The sequence below is a fragment of the Paramormyrops kingsleyae genome, chromosome 4 (assembly GCF_048594095.1).
Source record: "Paramormyrops kingsleyae isolate MSU_618 chromosome 4, PKINGS_0.4, whole genome shotgun sequence".
Lineage (NCBI taxonomy): Eukaryota > Metazoa > Chordata > Actinopteri > Osteoglossiformes > Mormyridae > Paramormyrops > Paramormyrops kingsleyae.
Genome location: NC_132800.1, coordinates 30,945,151 through 30,965,397, shown reverse-complemented (window position 1 = coordinate 30,965,397; position 20,247 = coordinate 30,945,151). Strand labels below are relative to the sequence as shown.

General features: G+C 42.1%; 2 protein-coding genes across 11 annotated transcripts; both read right to left on the bottom strand.

Moving 5' to 3' along the window:
- Positions 1-4,959: 4,959 nt before the first annotated feature.
- LOC111854529 (uncharacterized) lies at positions 4,960-11,850 on the bottom strand. 2 transcript variants are annotated; one of them, XM_023832549.2, is made up of 9 exons: positions 11,720-11,850; positions 11,367-11,540; positions 10,495-10,562; positions 9,366-9,437; positions 9,127-9,189; positions 8,818-8,857; positions 8,554-8,605; positions 6,605-7,019; positions 4,960-6,312 (listed from the first exon to the last, which is right to left on the bottom strand). In XM_023832549.2, exons 3-9 carry the CDS (start codon positions 10,552-10,554, stop codon positions 5,446-5,448), a joined length of 1,569 nt encoding a protein of 522 aa, XP_023688317.2. In that variant the 5' UTR covers positions 10,555-10,562; positions 11,367-11,540; positions 11,720-11,850; the 3' UTR covers positions 4,960-5,445. The 2 variants fall into 2 exon arrangements, with proteins under 2 accessions (XP_023688317.2, XP_072567220.1); XM_072711119.1 differs by having other exon boundaries at positions 11,367-11,850.
- A 965-nt stretch (positions 11,851-12,815) lies between these two features.
- apol1 (apolipoprotein L, 1) lies at positions 12,816-19,335 on the bottom strand. 9 transcript variants are annotated; one of them, XM_023832659.2, is made up of 13 exons: positions 19,195-19,335; positions 18,452-18,601; positions 17,784-17,834; positions 17,171-17,278; positions 16,527-16,634; positions 16,347-16,403; positions 16,192-16,260; positions 16,057-16,092; positions 15,750-15,789; positions 15,618-15,669; positions 14,026-14,831; positions 13,250-13,305; positions 12,816-13,026 (listed from the first exon to the last, which is right to left on the bottom strand). In XM_023832659.2, the coding sequence occupies exons 3-13, from the start codon at positions 17,808-17,810 to the stop codon at positions 12,961-12,963; spliced, it is 1,425 nt and encodes a 474-aa protein (XP_023688427.1). In that variant the 5' UTR covers positions 17,811-17,834; positions 18,452-18,601; positions 19,195-19,335; the 3' UTR covers positions 12,816-12,960. The 9 variants fall into 9 exon arrangements, with proteins under 9 accessions (XP_023688427.1, XP_023688429.1, XP_023688430.1 ...); XM_023832661.2 differs by lacking the exon at positions 19,195-19,335 and adding an exon at positions 18,737-18,827; XM_023832662.2 differs by lacking the exon at positions 19,195-19,335 and adding an exon at positions 18,749-18,827.
- Positions 19,336-20,247: the final 912 nt, after the last annotated feature.

Genomic DNA, 20,247 nt, shown 5'->3' with positions numbered 1-20,247 from the left:
CTAATATTGAAATAGTCATTTGGCTGAACAGCATCCAGACCCGTTAGAATCTTATAGACCTGAATCATATCCCCCCTTAGTCTCCTTTGCTCAAGGCTGAACAGATTCAGTTCCGCTAACCTCTCCTCGTAAGACATTCCTCTAAGACCAGGAATCATTCTCGTAGCTCTTCGTTGCACCTTTTCTAAGGCAGCAATGTCCTTCTTGAGGTATGGTGACCAAACCTGCACACAGTATTCTAGGTGGGGTCTTACCAAGGAATTATATAAGTGTAACATCACCTCCCTTGACTTAAACTCCACACATCTAGAGATATAACCCAACATTCTGTTCGCCTTTTTTATTGCTTCCCCACATTGGCGAGAGTGGGACATGGAAGCATCAACATACATACCGAGATCTTTCTCGTAATCAGCTACCTTTATTTCAGTGGAACCCATAAAATATCTGTACTGTATATTTCTGTTCCCTGCATGGATTACCTTACATTTATCTGTGTTAAATTTCATCTGCCAAGTATCAGCCCATTCGCTAATTAAATCCAGATCCCGTTGAAGCCTCTCTGCTGCTAGATTAGTATCTGCTACCCCGCCCACCTTAGTGTCGTCTGCAAATTTAACCAGTTTACTATATGTATTCGTGTCAATATCATTAATGTAAATTAGGAACAATAGTGGTCCTAAAATTGAACCCTGCGGTACCCCACTATAAACGGAGGCCCACTGTGACATAGTGCCTCTAATAACTACTCTCTGCTTCCTATCAGTTAGCCAGTTTTTGATCCAAGCTGCCACAGTTCCTAAAATTCCTGCAGCTTTAAGCTTTAACAAGAGCTGTTTGTGGGGGACAACATCAAAGGCTTTCTGGAAATCTAAGTAAATCACATCGTAGGCCTTTTTGTGATCAATTTCACTTGTAGCTTCCTCAAAGAACTCAAGCAGATTCGTTAAGCAGGATCTACCTCTCCTAAATCCATGTTGGCTATCCTTTATAATGTTATTTGCATCTAGGTAATCTACCATTTTCACTTGAATTATAGCTTCCATTATTTTTCCAGTAATGCTAGTTAAACTGATTGGCCTATAGTTTGCTGGATTACTTCTATCCCCTTTTTTGAATATGGGTGTTATATTAGCATGCTTCCAATCTGATGGTACCACACCCGCAGATAACGATTTATGGAACATTCCAGATAGATTCCATGCAAAGGGCAAAACATTTTTTAAAATCCTTTACAGTGTCACGTGAGCAGAAGAAAGTTGCTAAAGTATTTTTGTTTGGCAACGTCCCTCCAGGGCACAGGTGCCAGATTCCAGTCCTGGGGGGCCGGAGCCCTGCACATTTTTGGGTTTCCCCTCATTTAACACACCTGATTCAACTTCTTGTGCTAATTACCACATAGCTGTTGAGCTGAATCATTTATGGTGGAACAGGGAAGGAACTAAGCTACATAGGGCTGCGGCCCCCCAGGACCGCAGTTTGACACCCCTGCTCCAGGGGCTCCATACAGTGCTGAGTAGCTGATAGACAATTTTCTAGATTTTACGAGAGAGAATTTCCAATAACCTTTTAGAATTTTCCAGACTTCCATAGTAATGTAATACATGTAATATAACACAGAGGCCCACTACTTCAGTTTAGTTCTAGCTGCCTAAGTGAACACATAGACCAGGGTTATTCAAATCACGGTCCTTGAGGTCCGAGCACTGCTGGTTTTCCAGCCTTCCTTTACCTGTCAGTCAGGTGTGAAGCCTCTGACCAATCAGAATAGGTAATTATTAAACTAACTACCTGGGAGAACTGAAAACAAGGCCTGGATTTGGAATAGAGGTCCAGATTTGAAGAACCCTGACATAGACCTATCTTAATTTACCAGAGATGGCATCAAGAGGCTGCAAGCATTCTCTAGACACACTCTGCTATGTATGCAACCAATTTATCAAGACAAGACCAAAAAAGTACTCTGTGACGGTACACTGTAAAAAAAAATCCCGTTGTTTTTACGGAAAAAAACTGGCAGCTGTGGTTACCAGAATTATTCTGTAAAAAATACTGTACACGTGTAAACAACTTTACAGAAACATCTATAAATTGTACTGGATTTCAATGTAAAACAACCACCAACTACATGTAAAGTTTACTTGGTTTCAGTGCAGAATAAACAACACTTAGATGTAAATTATACTGAAATAACTGGTACAACAGCAGCACGGCCCTGCTAAATTAACAAAAATAAGATGTTGAAACTACAAATTAACTATGTAAAACGTTACAGTTGTGGTATGTGAAATTGACAGACTGTTTTATAAAGCTGTTTACATTCTTAACGAATTCTTTTACAGAATTACTCTGGTAACCACAGCTGCCAGCACTTTCTTGGTGAGATAACACGCTTTTCATTAGTAGTCCTGAAAAGAACTACATCAGGCATCAAAGAGCACCGAAACAATTACCATATATACAGGAAACAAGAGGTTGTCAGACGCTCAACTGTAAGACGCATACACGGTGGGGAAATTTACGGACGCTAATTACACACGAGGATCAGACAGGGTACACATAAGACACAGGTAAACACACGCGACAATAAGGAAATATAACCATTAGCAATAACAACAACAAGGGCTATTTACAGATGCGCGCGGGGCATGCTGGGACATGAGCCCCGCCGGTGCTGCAGTATTTTTATCACCTCAGTGGAAAAATACCTTCTTATCAACGGACCAGAGGTGTTGCCATGAGGTGAAGTTCTGACGGTAGAACTTCACCTCATGGCAACACCTCTGGTCCGTTGATAAGAAGGTATTTTTCCACCGTCAATGTACCGTCAAAAGCTGTCTGACAAACCAGAAAATCCTGAGTTGTGTGGACTATTTCTTGTTTCGTAACGCACGTAGCAAAAAGCAAGTGTTGATATATCATTTAAAGTTTTACTGTTTCTCATCTGTAAAGCACAGAATATTAATTTGTAAAATGTAACACGGTTTCTTTCAGTATAAACAAAGTTGACCTGATTAAAAAAATATTATTTTCACACCGTTATGGTGTAAATTTAACTGTATTGTACTGGTTTTTATATTACAGTTTGTTTGCGTTTAAACTACAGTAATTTAACTTTACTTTTAAATATTTTTTAAAACATATTTTTACTGAAAAATTAACAGTTGTTTTTTGTTAAGTATTTTACAAAATCTTAATGTCAAATATACGCTGCTCTATTGTTTTTCCTTTTACAGTTTTTTTATGTCGTTATTTTACAGAGTTTCTCAGTTAATTTCACGGACATTTTTTACAATGTATCTGCTAAAATGCATGAAGCCTATCAGGCATGATTCGGCAGGCCTGTCTGGGATCAACACATACCCTGGGGACCTCGTTACATTCCAGTCGCAAATCTCGAAAAAACTACTCACTTCTAAACATTTTTTTTCATTTTTTTATAACTTTAGTATAAATACATATACATCTTGATTCATATGTTGTGTTACTCATTCAGACTTTAAGTAGATGAAAATGTGCACGTTTGCTAATTTTTACATGGGAAATATGTTAATTTGTAAATTTCATTATCCAGGTCAGTGGGTAACACTATGGCATCAGGGTGCCATGGTCACAAGATTGAGTGAGTTACTGCCCTCTGGTGGACAGGCATTGCATTTAGGGCTAGCCCTATTTAAAGAGATAGGTTCCTGGCCCCTGCCATGAGTATTTGGCTTTGGAAAATGGATGGATGGATGGATGAATGAATGGACAGATGGACAAATGGATGGATTTTTTTTAGGTCGCCATGCTTTGTGTGTAAAATTTGCATGATCTCCCTGCATCGCAAAGGTATCCCCCTACAATCCAAAGACATGCAGTTAGATAACTGGAGGCTCTAAACTGTATGACTCTGCGTTGCAGTGTAATTGGTAATATGCTATCCAGTGGCAGTGGTGATGATTACTTGATCACTGTAGGGTTTTTGTCCTTTGTTTTCGTCAGGCATCCCTGTAATGTTCATTTATCAAAAACCTACAAAGGACTGGGAAAAGGATGGACTGGTTCCCCTGACAGTGGTGCTCTTCTTTCCCAAGATATCAGAACTGCATTATCATTGATGATCTTCAGCTATGAGAATCTGACACATCAGAGTGTTTTTCAGATTGACCAGAGACCGCAGCTTGTTACGTTAATATTGAATAAGCTGACGTTGATGAGTTGGTACTGTACTAGTGTCTGTTCTACTGATATGAGTTTTATTTTATACATAAGGCCAGTTTATAAGGTGTTCCAGGTTCTTTGGTTCCATTGAAACATACTATATAAAACTACTAAACTGAAATGCTTGAAACACAACAAAGAGTATCCATCTCAATACGGGACCATAAGAAAGGCAGACTTCCGCTTAAGAGGGCACACTGTGTCCTAATTCTGTGGTTGCATCCTTCAAAGGACACAGACTATCAAGGGTGTAGCCTTTGTAGGCTGTATTGTTTTGAAGGTTGAACAGAAAACGTTGTAAATGGGATAGTGTGGCCTAGTTAATTTCCTATCTGTCCCGTTCCTATCGCCTAGTCATGCGTCAGAAGCATTTTGAATGTGGGGGGACACGTTGGCATAAAGCTAATATTTTATGTTAAACGTGGGGGGGTCCAAACGAATACTTATGAAATGTGAGGGGGACACGTCCCCCACAGATTTAATGCCGGTGACACCCATGGTCAGGACATACCCACTTTACCTACATACCTAAACGCAATGAATCTAGGGATATGCTGGACTGCAAGAGATCCATCCGGTGGATCCTTCATGACTCGGCAAAAGAAGGACACATTTCTAGACCGAATTTGAAGGAGGCTTCGAAATGGGACAGTCTTGTCAAATGCCACCATTCTCCACAGTGACATCTGCTGTCAAAAGGAATGAGAAGTCACCCTTCTAACATTCTACCTCAACAGGCAGGAAGAAGCCCAGGGCTACCAGTTTTGTAGGTCTTCATACACAACAATGACATTTACATAAATACATTTAGGAAATTCATCAGATAAAAAAATTATTGCAATAACCATATAAATACACAACAACGCTACACTTAAATAGTGTTACATCAAGTGTACCAAGTTCTATTGGTGACTTGGTTACTCTGTTAATTTTATGATTTTCTATTAAAAAGCAAGGTGCTGTTTGTATCAATACTAAGCAGGTACAGATCATCAGTATGTTCTGTTTGGATAGTCAAAAATGTTACAAAACAGTATGTTTCAGCTATGCAGTGGCTGTTTAGGTAACGGCTGTCCTATGTGCTGTGGTCTTGCGGGAGGTAGTGATAGACAAACTGATGCTTCATGAATCATTTACTGTATTTTTTGACTCCATTGCTCTCTGTTCAAACAACAAATCAAGAGCACCATCTAGTGGGGTTAAAAAATACAGCAAATGGTTCATGAAGTGTCATTTTATGCATCACTTGCTGGAGGTGTCCCCTGTGAGACCTGCCCCACCCATATATCCACTGTCTGTACTGCATGAAAAAGCAAAGGCCCGAGGCCGCGAAGCACATGCCAATCTGTCCTCCTTTCCCCTCTTCACATCTTCCACTCTGTCTTTTCCTCTTTGTTCTTCCATCATACCTGTCCCACGATTTGCAGTCCCCTGCTTATTCTCCAGGTCTATTCTCACCCCTGTCTCCACGTCTCCATCCCTCCTGCTCTTCTGTCCTGGCTTGACCTCGTTATTTTTACTGCCCACAATCACACTTTCGATTCTGCCTTCTTTCTCACCCCTACCCGGGCCCTCACCCATGCTCTTTTTGAGGGCTCTCTCGTCAAACTCATTTTCCAGCTGATCAAGCTCTTTCTCAAGGAGGGCCAGCTCATCCAAGTCAGAGAACAGGACCTTCTCCTCCTCCTCTTCCTCCATCTGCAGCTCTTCCCCATTCATGGTCTTCTGTAACTCCTCCTTGATCCGCTTCAGCTCCCGCAGGCCATCCTCAAGCTCCTTACAGACCTCGCGGATCTTGGCAGCAAACTTGGTTTTGGCACCTGTGTGTAGCTCGTGTGAGTCCCTGGCGAGGAAGAACACATCAAGTGCAAGGAAGAGCGCAGACATTACTCCGGTGGCAACACTGACTGCCTGGGCTGCTCGGGCCGCTCCACCAGCCACACTGAGCACCTGCACAGTGTTGACCAACTTCTCTGTGTTGATGAACAGGGCCTTCCCTGCCCGTCCACCCTCCTTCATCACATGCTTCAGGTTCTGGTTCAGTGCTTGCCTAGACAGGCTCTCCATGTACTCCTCAAAGTCCCACTGCCTCAGTACATTCACACCTTCCTGCAAAGGGCAAAACAGAAGGCGTGAGAGGCAAGAGCACCATCTAGTGGGGGGAAATAGACGTATGTTTACATAAGTATACATGGGTAGATCTGTCTTGTTCTGTATTTTTTTGTTGCATCTGACAATACAGTAGACCTTCAATGCATATACCAGGACATATCAGCACACTCATAAGTTATATATATATTTTATATATCTTATAACTGTGTAGCGTATAAGTCCATTTTTAGACCTGCAGAGAGTTGTGTGTATGAGAATGAGTAGATGTGTTCTCAGGAAATTCACCGACCTGCACAAACTCCAGACATTCTTTGATGTCCTTCATCTCTTCCTGGTAATCCTGGATCATCTTCTCCACCTTCTTGCGGTCCATGGTGGAGTGGAGCGTGTCCGTGATGTTGGCGGAGGCCGAGGTGAGGCCACCCAAAGTGGCCACGCCAATCCCGACGGCAGTGACAACGAGGGAGGTGCCGAAGGTAAAGGGGGCGAGGACCAGGCCACTGATGGTGACCACGCCCCCGGCCACACTGGCCACGCCCCCACCGACGCTGGCCACTACTGTGCGCTTGTGGAAGCCGTCGGCGGCGTCGGCCACGGAGAGCAACTCGTGGACGCGGCAGTGCAGAGAGTCGCTGTGCTGCTCCAGGAGACGCACGAACAGCTGGGCGGCCATGTAGACGCGGTCGGCTGCCTGTTCCACCGCACTAGGAAAAGAAGGAAAGAAGAGCACTAATCCAACACAGGACTAAGGGGGATGCTGGAGCTTATGCCAGACAGAACAGGACAGTGCAGGATGCCAATGCGTTGCAAGGCACATGCCAGCTTTGTGGCCATGTGTGGCTCAGTACGCTAAGCCCCTGCGTTTGTGATCAGAATTTCACCAGTTCAAGCCCAGCCTGGGCTCATCTGCAGGCTCCTGAGCAAGGCCCTTATCCCCCAGCTCCTTGGGTGCTGCAACAGCTGGCTGCTCTTCACACCCAGCTTACTCCCACATACAGAGAGCAGGGTGGGGGGGGAGGGGTGTGTAAAGAGAATTTCTTCATGGGGATCAATAAAGTATCTATTATTATTTCCCCCACTTAAGTGCAAGCGCGCTGAGACACTACACACTGTGGTGAGGTATGTTGACTGTGATGTTCGGTGTTCAGCGAGCAGGCAGGACGGGGAGAATAACGAATCAGATAAACGAAGATCCAAAGGTCGGGGCAGACGGGCAACAACACGATACATACGCCAATGACAGACCTGGGGAAACAGACTTGAACGCGGACTGAAATGCACAAGACAAGCCGAAATAACAGGAAACAGCTGGTTACAATCAGGGTTTCACAAGAGGTAAATGAGGGGCGTGGCACACAGGAGGAGTGGACGAGCTGGGAATGACATTGACATAAGACACAAAGTGCACATGTGTATTTTAAGAGGTCAAGTGCCCAGGCATTTCCTGAAAACAATGGGATATACTTGATACCTGAAGAGGTGAACAAGAAACATGCTATGTATAGCTATGCTGTCATTTGTGTTAGTTGTGTTTGGGGGCTGTCCTTCGCTGTAGCCTAGGCTATGTAAATAATAATAGATACGTTATTGATCCCCATGGGGTAATTGTCTTCTTTTTTTTTTTTTTTACGCCTCCCTCAACTTGCTCTTTTGTAGAGTAAGTTGTCCGTTATGGGCAGCCACCTGTATTTGCCACCACGGTATTTGCCAAATTTGCCAAGTCGACAATAATGGCACTGCACTTGGGTAATTTGAGGAATGGGACTCCCTTAGATACTTGCACTAAGTGAGTGAACACACCCGCCAAGTGTGGTAGCGTGTAAGTGTGTACTTGGTGGGGCAAATGGGACAAAGCCACACAGTTACCCACAATGGGCAATGTAGAGACACTGCACATCATTGGACTATCAGAGAAAAACCACAGAACACAGGTCCAACACTCAAAAAACATTCCAGACACCCAAAGTGGTGATGAGCTTCCTCTTATAGACACGAAATTAGTCTAATTAACAAACTATTTGTGTATTTGACCCATAATATTGCAATACAGCCTTTAAATACAGGGAAAAAAAATATTGGCCAATCATAGCCATAGAAGTAGTACCAGGTTAATAAAGGACAAAAATAACTGCAAGAATATTGATTCTTTTGCACAAAGTCAGCCAGGACAAAGACAGAAATAGAAGCAGAGAGTCAGGAGTGACGGAATGAGAAAGTGGAAATGAGGAGAGCACTTACACATCCTCCATATCCTCATGAACATTAATGGATTTATTCCACTCTTCCCAACCTGCCAGGTAGCAAAGAATGAAATGCACACAATACCATCGGAACCATATTCTCAATGATGACTCAGAAATTCTGAGGACTGCCATGACCAAGCCATACCCAAGCCGTACTTCTAGTTACAGAAGTGTCTAGTTACAGCTCGGGTACACCTTGGTTCCTCGTGGCAGTGGAAAAGCACCATACAACACAAGGTTCTAAAAAGAAAGGACCCACCTTCCACCCCTCTCCACCAATCCAGCAAGCTTTCACCATCCTGGGGAAAAGATGAGAGTCCTGTTCCTTACATTCATGCACACACTGACACCTTCACAATGACAGAATCCCTCCAAAACTTCGAGAATCATTTTGTTTATGTAGTCTATCTACTACAGCATTACAACTAGACTCAGTCATCTGCTGATCCAACACCACATCAGTCCACAAATGTGTCAGCCTGTGTGAGATCTACTGTTTATTATAATATTATTATAAAGAAACTGAAAGGTAAGGGACAGGCAGAGATGTCAGAAGACAAAGACCCACTTCCTCTGTGTCCTCAGAGGGTCTTGGATCACTATTGTTGGCATGTATCTTCTCAAAGTCCCCCTGGAAGACAGTTGTGTAAGAGCAGATATGCATTGTTATATTCTGCCTTTCGATACAGAAAAACATACGCAGATAATCTGCACATCTTCAAGAGCTGCCAGGGAAGGCAGAATATAGCCAAGTACACCTTTGAGTTTAAGGACATTAAAATGGTTGGCCTGAATGGGCAGACTGACCCTTGTGCTGCTCTCGGAGAGATTGCCAGTGCTGTCCTCTCGGGCTGAGAGCTCATTGCAGGCGGGTGTGTCCTGCAGGTAAATAACCAGTCATATACGCTCAGCCAACATTGAGGTGCTAATGTAGCAGCCTGCACAGATGAAGTTATATGTTGACGCAGAAACCTGTGTAGGTGAATAAAGGTTACTAATATGAAAATGCTTTGAATTTTTTAACTATTCCTCAGCCGATAAGTAAACAAATCGGGATTCATGTAAATGCTAATGATCAGGTATGCAAATGATTTAGATGAAAGTGACAATTCATCTTGGAAATTGTACTTGGTATAGTGTCAGTGTGGTATAACATCCATCCATCCATCATTTTCTAAAACCACTTGGTCCTACTCAGGAACGCAGGGCGTCCGGAGCCTATCACAGAGGCTACGGTTGCAACGCAGGAAACAACCCAGGAGGGCACGTCAACCCATCACAGGGCACACTAACACACCATTCAGTGTGGTGTAACACTATAGTGAACAAGCACATTTTGCTTCCTGTGACAGATAAGGACACATTCAGTTATAACTCCAGATCAATTTATTACTGTTTCAAATATCCATCCATTTTGCAAAACTGCTTATTCAGAACAGGGTTACTGTGACCCTGGAGTCTATCCCAGGAGACACAGGACAGAATTTCTAGACCGAATTTGAATGAAGGACACCCTGCACAGAGACACTGATTCGAGTAACCATAAGCGTGAACATGCTATGCTCACACAGACAGGACGGGATCCAAACCCTAATTCAATTTAAACCTTATTGTCTTTATAGTGTTCATTGGTATGTATAAAATGATTTAAAAAGGGATAAGAGATGTGGGCACTCTAAAATGTGCAGATGTCACTGACTACAAGGTCAGGGATAACTAAATACACTGATCATCAGCTATCATTTGTCCAGGAATGAAAACAAGGGTGAATCAGCACACACTGTTTTTGAGTTTATTAAAGGTTATAAAGAAAGTCAATTCCTTTACTCTTATTCCGTTAACGATAAGCCGTCCTTGCTGTATATTTATCTATTGGGTGTCCCGAGAGAGCAAAGAAAATCAATGTAGAATCTGCGTAGAATGGCAATGCATTTACCTGCACAGGTAGGCGATTTTCCACTGGCAAGGGAGCCCTTCTGAATATTCTGCTCAACATTTCTATGGCTATTCCAAGAGAGAGAAATTAATTATACATCTAGCAAACTGGTGTGATATCGGGAAGTAAAGCAAGAATGCACATTATAGAATCGGACCGCAATGGAAAACATTCCAAAGGAAAATGCAGGCTTGTTAAAAATTAACACAACGTGATTTTACATGCTGGCCAGCACAGGCAAACAACAAATGACGACAGCCAACTCCAGGATAAGCACACATGCAGCGTATCACAGGAGAAGCAGAAACTTTTAAATGGTGATACAGACAGTGATTTATTGACGTCTACTTTCTAATACAGCACTATTCTTTATATTGCACATTGTATCGCACTGCTGTTTGTCTTAACCTCCCATGCACGGCCCCCACCCCGGCAACTGTGGTACACGAGTGTCACTGTATACCCCGAATATGACAATAAATCCTGAAATCTGAGACGTCATATCTGCGGTATCCGTGGCCCGGAGAGTCACGTGAGCCACGTCATCCGTGTCCCATTGCGACAGATGATTCACGGGCGCAGTTACAATCCCTTCCTTGTTTGCTTTGCAGCAAAGCGGAACAATAGTGATTTCACGACTTTGTTTAAATTACTTGAGATGTATCTATGTGACCCAAAGTTACTGTGACAGAATATAATATAAATGATGTATGTAGACACTCGGATAACTAATAGGCCTATAGCAAAAAAAAACTTTTCCTAGCTCAAAAAATATAACAAAAGACACGTACAGACATGTACATTAATAAAAATACGATAGAAATACACGTACTATTTAAAAAGATTATATATTTAAAAACTTTAATACACACCTGTATTTATGCGTGCAGTACAATGTCCTGATAGCTGGCAGTCAAGCAAACTTGAGAAGAGCCTGCGGCGGATCCGGACGCCCGCTTCCTCAGCGCCACATTACAGAGGACGAACATGTCGCCACATTCAGGCACTGTCCCGCTGGATCCCAGCTTGCGGATTTCTGTGCTTGCCTGGGCGTATCAGACATATATATATATATATATATATATATATAAAAGAAGGCTCCCTTGCCTTTAGCAACTGAAACCTTCCCGCTTTACGAAAAAGATTCGTTATATTACTCTTAGTCTATTTAAGTTAGTTCATCTAGTTGATCTTCCTACAATTTTATGTAACACACTTAATTTACCTGCCTGGATATTCGTGTCTTTGTAAACCTAAATTCTCTTTAGATTAGGGAGTGGTTTATGGAGGGAGAGTGAAACCCTTGCAGCAGCCCGCAAAGTCTAGACTTTTTTTTCCTAGGGCTGGTAAACGCAGTTTGACGGTACACGGTAGCGTATAACAGACAACAAATACGTTTAAAAGGAATTAAGTATAATATGGTAACCGAAGAATGTGTTTTCCTTTCCACAAACACGCGGAAGACATTAAATTTCATGGTTTATGATTCCGATAAACATGACTTGAAACATGAAATTTTTGCCCTTTGGCAGGCTGGAAAGCTTGATATTTTCGCCTTTGGCTTCAAAACCACCCCGAAATACTGTCACCTGGAATTCCAACAGCTTTATAGCTTATTTCATATGTATATCATATCATTGTTCAATGTAAACTAAAAAACTGGATTGCGTTTCTGATTATTTAATACCATATATAATGCGGAGTTATTGTGGAATTAATTTCACGACGTTCCTTAAGGTTCTTCAAAGAAGTAAGAAAAATCATAATCCAATTATATAAAAATACGATAAATACAGAGCCGTTAAACAGTGGTTTATACACTTATGTAATTAGTGCCAGAGGTTTACTAGTTACCCACAAAATCTGGTGACTTTTTACTCTGCAGTCTAGGAAATAGAACCAGAAAAAAATATCTGAAGGAATATAGACCTTTCTAATCCTTCCAGTAAATGGTCCTTTAATAAATGTTTACAAAGGACTACTTAAGTATTTCAGTGGGCTGCCCTATCCGTTAAGTAATAATGACATGAGGAAGTCGTTCTAAGTGTTTTGCACACCAGGAAAACACAAAAGCCCCATTTTTTCTATGAGAATTATGAAACACAAGGAAGCTATAGTCACCCAAGTATCTATCCCTGAGCTAAATAAGGCACATGGCTTTTATGTTTTAAAAAGGCTGCTTTGTTTTATGATACGTGTGTTGAAGCATGAGGGAAAAAAGTTTCTGGGCAAAAGAATTGTTTTTCACATCATGATTCCTAAGTCAAAAGCAATTATCAGACACAACCTGAAAAGGATATAGAGTCATGGCATTCAGAATGTTCTGCCGAAATATTTATTGACCACACAAACTCAAGAACAAGAGACCCAGGGCAGGTCAGTTAAACCAGGTTTTCTGGTTTGCAGTCCCTGAGACGATTTGACAGCATACTGCAGGGAACAGATACCATTGGGGTTTTGTGGGTGCTAACCAATGGATGTCTCCAGGACAAGGTCTTCAGTGAAGAGCAATGGAAGAAGCACGGCATGGGGCTAAAAGACAAAAAAGAAGATCGAAAACAATCCTGAAAGAAGATGATCCAGCTGCTCAACACACCAGCTACCCAAGACAAGAAACCAAACAATAAGTCTGTAACACACAGTACCATGACGCCAGAGACAAGAACCAAAATTCCCAACAAAAACCCGGAGATGAAACCAATTTTACTAGCATTAGGTGTCAGTAAGTGAAGTAAGGATTTCTGGGTGTACATACATTCCACGAAGCAGGACTAAACAGATCCCTTCTGATTCCAGGCTCTTCAGAAACATCTGTGGGCAATTCCATGCAAAGGCCTGTTCAATGTCACATCAGTAACTCTGATAAAATGCTATGCCTTTCTAGCATGTAAATTAATAGATGAATTTTGAGGATTTGTTTATATTCAACCCAAAAGTTTACGTGACAAGATATGCAGATCGGCTCATTGATACTAAGCTTGCCCATTGTCATTGTGCTTGCCAATACTAGTCTAAGTGTCACATCAATTACCCATTTCATACCATTTCAGTCTTGACGGGAGGACTAAAGATTCATGTCAGGCGATATTAATGATAGAATTGTCGTCTTCGAGACTTGAAGTAGTAGTACTCTGAAAATCTATTCAAGTGCTTGCAGTCAAATAGTTTATTTTAAAAGAGCAGCAAATAAATATTAGTCATGTTTGTTAAAGGTGACTTTCAACTGTAACAGTAAGGAAAGGTAACAGCAACAATAAAGTACCACAGGAATGATTAACGCCAAACTTCAAGCAGCTCGTGGTAAACATGGAAACGCTATATTGTTTCTAGCTTATACAAATTAGAATTTCTAGTTTAGACTCAAAAAATAAGTTTGATAATATTGATGAGCCTTTGAAAGTGATCTTTGGAAGTGATATACTCTATATGCATTAACAGTCCAAAACAAGCCCTCTCTAATCGCTTCTCTAATTGGCCTCAAGATTGCCGCTTTACTTCCAGGAGGCACCGCGGTAACTCAGCTGCACCTACTGAATTCCTGCAGCTGCGCACGGATACCGTTCAGCTCCACCAGTCCGCTGTGAAGCTGCTCAGCCACGTCTCGGATCTTGGCAGCGAACTCAGATTTGGCCCCTTTCTTGAGTTCACACGAGTCCTTGGCCACAAAGTAAATGTCCATGGCCACAAAGAGGCCAGTCAGCACACCGGTGGCCATGCTGGCCAGCTGGATGGCACGAGTGGCGGTGCTGCCCGCCACATTGGCAGCCTGGGTCACACGCATGATCTCGGCAGCATTGCAGGCCACGGCCTTTCCGGCCATTGCGCCTTCCTTGTAGATGCTGCTCAGCTCGGGGATTTCTTGGCTACATCCGTGCTCCTTGATCTTCACCGCGTCGTACTTGCGGAAGCTGTCGATTCCCTGCTTGATGAACTTCAGGCACTTGCTGATGTCGGCCATCTTGGCCTGATAGTCCGCCACGATCCTCTCCACCTTCTTGCGGTCCAGTGAGTTGTTCACACTGTTCGAGATGCCGGCGGAGGCAGATGTGAGGCCCCCGGCCGTCGCCACGCCAAGTCCCACAGCGGTCACAATCAGCGACGTCCCCAAGGTGACAGGAGCCAGGGCCAGCCCGGCAATGGTGGTCACCCCTCCTACTGCACTGGTGGAGCCCCCCGTAATAGCAGCGATCTTCGCCCTTTTGTTGAAGCGATCGATGCCGTCCGCAATAGCGTTGAGGTCGATGACGTGCTGCCAAAGACCCTCAGCCCACTCCGTGAAGAGCTTGTTGAAGACGCGGATGCCCTTCATCACCCTCTCTGCAGTCACTGCAAATGCTCTGGGACAGCGGAGGAGCACGTAGAGAGAGAGAGAAAGTGGGGAGAAAGGGAAAAGAGGAGAGGGTGGTGGGCTAATTCAGACGCAAACACGCACGCCTCATTCCCACCAATGCAATGCCGGTGCTGGACTTTTTCCTGACCTGGAACTGATTCCACGCGTTTTCACCACAAAAAAACGGCTCCAGCACAGCGACGCAGAAAAGCTGGTCTCAGAATTTGGAACCATAACGTCAGCGAATGTGTGACGGCTATCGCGTCCAAAACGGAAAATTCAATCCATAACAAGTATAGTTTAATCTAATACCGTCTGTGCCAGCAGTAAAATAACTAGCCAGCTTATTAGCAGAATAACGTTACATCTTTTTTTTTTTACTCTGTGGAAAACAAAAGATTGACCAGCTGGCCAGATTTAATAAATTAGAAACATATTGCAGGTTGGGCAAATAAAATATCGTGGCGTTAAAGTGGCAAAAAGATCCAAAAGCGGATACAGGCAGAAGAGACAGAGCGCAATGAGTCATACTCTGAAAACGGTGAGACGTAAAGGCTCATTTTTTCGGTTCAGCAGTTAGTAAAAACTGAAAATCAGGAACAAATGAAAGTAAACAGAAAAAATGAAATTCATATGAACATTTACTTTGTTCTCACTTCCACCTGTGTAACATTCCCATTCCAGCCCAGTACTGGCACTGGCTCCGTGTTGGTGGGAACGAGGTAACAGACATGCAGACACAGATACACAAACAGAAGCCACGCCAAATATGAACGCTTGAAACAATCCTTACTTGGTCTTTTCCTTCTCAGACAAATCAGCTTGCATAGGCATGTCGTTCCAGTCTAGGGAAGTCAAACAAAACGTCAGTGCTCCACCCTCAAGAGAAGCAGGTTGAGGTATATGAGACAGAACATTCACTCACGTTCCACAGTGCCCCACCACTCCATGAGGCCGTCAACATCCTGCAAAGATGGACATTATCCATGGCTCACATTTTATCAACATTATTATTAGAATCTCTCAAACACCAGGCCTTTGCTTGAAGATGCATTTGGCTTGATCCAAGATGGCACTCTTTCATTGACTCTGGTGTGCATGTATTATATCCGATTATGAACAGCTGCAATCTTTGCAATATTTTTAAATATCTCAAGAGGAGTATGGGCATGAATACATATTATTTATCAATATGTCTGTATTATTAAAATATGTCCGTGCACACTTCTGACCTCATTCACTTTCTCTGTCATTTGGTCTCGGCTAACCTGAGAAAACATAAAATATGAAACTCACACAAATGATATATTATTTTTACTTTCGTAAGGGAACAGAGATTCAGCTGACAACTACTTATAGCACTGTACCTCTACGTGGATCTGGTCAACATTTGTAGCTTTTGGATGCTTTTCTGTCCTTTCTTGCACAACTTTTCTCTAAAAAGATGAAACTTTGAAGCTGTGAATTCTGTGACGTATTTCACGTACATTTCTAAAACATACCTTCTGAAAGTCAACGTTACCATAACTGCTTTCTGCGGCATGAAGGGATTTTGCCATTTCTTCCCTTTCTTCTGGGACTAAAATGGACAAAAAGATTATAATATTATATTCTGCAGAGCAGTATATGTATCTGACTTGCACTGATTAGTACTGACATTGTAGTTTGAATGGGAAAGAGAAGATTAAGAGAGAAGAGACACCTGTCTGTTGTCCTTGGGTGGGTCTTCCTTTCTGTCCTGACCATCTGTCTTCTCTGCAGCTTTCAGAGTGACATCAGTGCTGCTCCCTGGAACATCTCTGCAACATTCCTGCAGGCAAGAAGCGTTTAAATGTGTTATTTAACTATGATGCAAAGTAAGAGCAAATACCAACAAGGTTGCACTATCCTGGTGTGACATTATAATCAAGAACCCAGCCTTGTTAAAATGATCTACTGCTGTTGTGGTCTTTGACCCTAAGTAAAATCACATCACAGCACCCAAACAAAGTGTAGATAACATGGCATTAACCAATCAGAACGTGAATAGTAGCATAACTACAATTTTCACTTATCTTACCAGAGTCAAAATGCATTGTGGTATTAACTTTTAAACTAATAAACTAAAAAAGATTTCATTGAAACAATTAATATATCCACACCATGGGCGTCGCCGCCATTAAACCTGAGGGGGACGTGTCCCCTCACATTTCATAGTTATTTGTTTGGACCCGCCCACACTTAGCATAAAATATTAGTTTTATGCCACCCCCCCACATTCAAAATGCTTCTGACGCCCCTGATCTACGCTCACTTTTAATTAATGGGGATCCCAGTTTAAGTCAGGATTCAAAATGAGTTAAACACCTGATAGGATCCGTTAGCATCAGTAACATTTCTGTCCTCTGCTGCCTTCTCAGTTTCCATGGGCACAACAGGACTCTTTGTTGGATATGAGTCTTGTTTAAAATATGTCTATTGGGAGAAAAAACAACACTGAAACTGCATTTTTTCCCCCCAGTTTCCGTTTCACATTAATTACACATGAAGTACACAACACATATTCGGATATTTCTATGATACGTGTGAATGACAGTGTTCAACTAAGAACAACTGGCAAATTACTAAAATTATTTTTTTTTTAAATGAAAACTTGATGTTATGTATTAACCGATTTTCATTTTCTAACTGTTGCTAACAGACTGCTTGTATTTTCTCTACAAAATTGACAACGGGTACTAATAAACAACCCTAATGACACATACATTTCGCAGCTTGTGCTGTGGTGTCTTTTAAATGACTTTAAATTTGTTTATTTTTTTATGTAAATATTCAAAGTATTTAACGTTATGCTCGAATTAAACTCCCTTCTCAGACTACTGTTGCTGGTCACAGTATGAGAAAAAAACTACGAATGATCAAGCATCAAGCATGTTAAGCATGTACAGCATCTCCTATCTGCAGGAAACATCACTCTCACCTGAAACTTGTCCTCGACGTCGTCCATGGTTTTGTAGATGTCTACTCTTCTCTTGTGGTGGGCAAACAGAAATATCGCATTTCAAACCCGATTTTATTCATAATCTTATCAGTTATTCACTATCGTTTAAAAAGCCGCGCTTCAGCCGCTGTTATGTGACTTTGCGCACAAAACAAGAGGGAATATAGAGAACGATTCACAGGCACGAGAAACCAGGCAGTCAGTACAAACTGCACAAGGAGGAGCAAATTACCTTCGGGTTAATGTAACCGGCTGGGATTCCGGCATTAAGTAACTTTCCGTTATTCACTACTTATACGACTATACATTTTGACTTAATAATGGAAATCCTTCTGGTCTTCATAACCCAGATAACACAAGAAGAACATGCTTTCGCAACGTACGTGTTACTTCACAGCAATGGGGAATTCTAAAAAAAAGCACTTTGGTCGTCCTAAATGTCTCGGTTTCGATTTATTTAGTTTAGTAGCTCTTTTCAATGACGAAGTAGCAGATTCCTCTAAAAGTTTACCGTCTAACCGAAAGCACCATAGCACCTTGCTTTTCACGCCCTTTCCTTTATTCTCTTTCCGGAGACAGTGACGTTTCTGACGTTTTTCCCCCCGGCGTTATAACTACATGGGAGCCAAAAACAACACAACCCATACCCGGCTCCGGGTGACTCTCAGGCATCAACTCCGGCTGGGTGTACTGGGTGTCAGGAGCGACCGACCCGGTGCAATGACAACATCTGGACGGCTGGAGCAGCCTCGGCACGTCTATCGAGCGCTGAGCGGCGGTTTGTGCTCGGATAGGTCCTGCGTGGGGAAAAAGAAAACGATTTCAGTTTTTTTACAAATAAATATCAACATACCATAATTTGATTTTCAAGAATTTAAATGAAATGTTTTTAAAATCTGCTCGGAACTGCATAACGGGGATTTCAGCATTACATTACAAGCTACCCATGGGTAAAATGAATTATTTAAAGTTCATCTTGTCCTATGCAGGGTCGCGGGGGGTCCGGATCCTATCCCGGAAACATCGGGCGCATGGCAGGGAATAACCCGGGATAAAGTTCAAACAAATTAAAATGTAACACCCTCATGTGAAATTCATCTGTAGTTTTTAAGAACAAAGCACTAAAGATTTAGGCAAGCAGTAATATTCAGACGCAGTATTTTAATAAATTAAATATTTACACGCAAATGCAATATTCTAAGTCATATGAATAAATAATGACAAAGCGAACTGTCATTCTCATCATATGACCTCTGTTATTTTACATCAGACTTCAGTGGCAGATATGACATGCTGCGGAGTACAAATTAAATTTGTATTATCCTAAGTATTGTTACGCAATATATGTGAAACAGTTATACAGTGCATATTACACCTCTTATAAAATTACCATTCGGCGTGTCCTTCGCGTGGCGTCAGCCTGTGAGTTTGTATTGCGTTGTTCTGAGTTCCGTGTCGATCCTCTAGCATTATGGTCATTGTAGTTTTAAATGATTATTCATGAGCGAATTGTCTTGGTACTTTTAAGAACCCAGTGCACCGTGCTGGAAAAGATGAGCACAGGGACATGGGTGAGGGGAGTAACACAACAGTACCGAGAGTTTACTGGACCATTGAGACTCTGATAGTCAAATCAGTAGGGAGAGGCAGGTACACTGTAGCTAACGCGGAGCTTAAGGCCGATAACGCGTTACGATGCGTCATTCTGCTTAATGAAGAAAATTGGAAGGCGTGTAGAGACCATCTGGGAGGAACCGATGAAACAGCACGAGTCAAACCCTTAAAACAAAAAAAAAGCGTTCAGGGCAGGGACAAAGCATTCCTTTATTGCAAGGAATGAATATAGTATCGTTTTTCTTTCATGGCTTTCGTGACTGTTTCAATACATCATGGTAGCACCAATTTTAACTCTTGCTTGGTACAAAGTAGATCGTATTGCTCTCCACTCCTTCAGAGGTAAGAGGCAGGAGTCATATGAGAATTTGTGGCGAGTTTTTTTTTTTTTTGTGAGTCACCGAGCTGATGATTTACATCAGACAATCAGCCATAGAATAGTAACAGGAAAATATGGGTTTGGGAACTTTTCCACATTTGTCACCAAAACCTATTCATCTTTAATGACTAAACTGTGGAAGCACTACTGAAAAATGCATGAAACATCTTATTTGAATCTTTTATTGTCTTCAGTAAACTGTGACAGTCCACAATGCCATTTAATTATGATTACCCTGCTTGTATTTGTAGTTATTTATACAGCTTAAAATTACCTCAGCATCACCGCAGACTTTTATGATATACAATAGGACTCCGTGACATACTTTCAAGATTGCAACATAAGATTATGCAAAAATGTATTTCTGTTAGATGTAGTTATCAGGGGTTTTTCAATGGGGTGTCCAACGATTGTCATGGGGTAATACAAACACTACACTACAAGACATAT

Coding starts and splice junctions, on each gene's coding strand:
- apol1 (XM_023832659.2), bottom strand. CDS start 17,810: ATGGACGACGTCGAGGACAAGTTTCAG. Junction 17,279..17,783: donor ACGTCGAGGACAAGTTTCAG/GTGAGAGTGATG, acceptor TTCTCCCAATAG/ACATATTTTAAACAAGACTC. Junction 13,027..13,249: donor TTAGTCCTGCTTCGTGGAAT/GTATGTACACCC, acceptor TTTGTCTTTTAG/CCCCATGCCGTGCTTCTTCC.
- LOC111854529 (XM_072711119.1), bottom strand. CDS start 10,554: ATGTTGAGCAGAATATTCAGAAGGGCTCCCTTGCCAGTGGAAAATCGC. Junction 9,190..9,365: donor TCTCCGAGAGCAGCACAAGG/GTCAGTCTGCCC, acceptor ACTGTCTTCCAG/GGGGACTTTGAGAAGATACA. Junction 7,020..8,553: donor CATGAGGATATGGAGGATGT/GTAAGTGCTCTC, acceptor TTCTTTTCCTAG/TGCGGTGGAACAGGCAGCCG.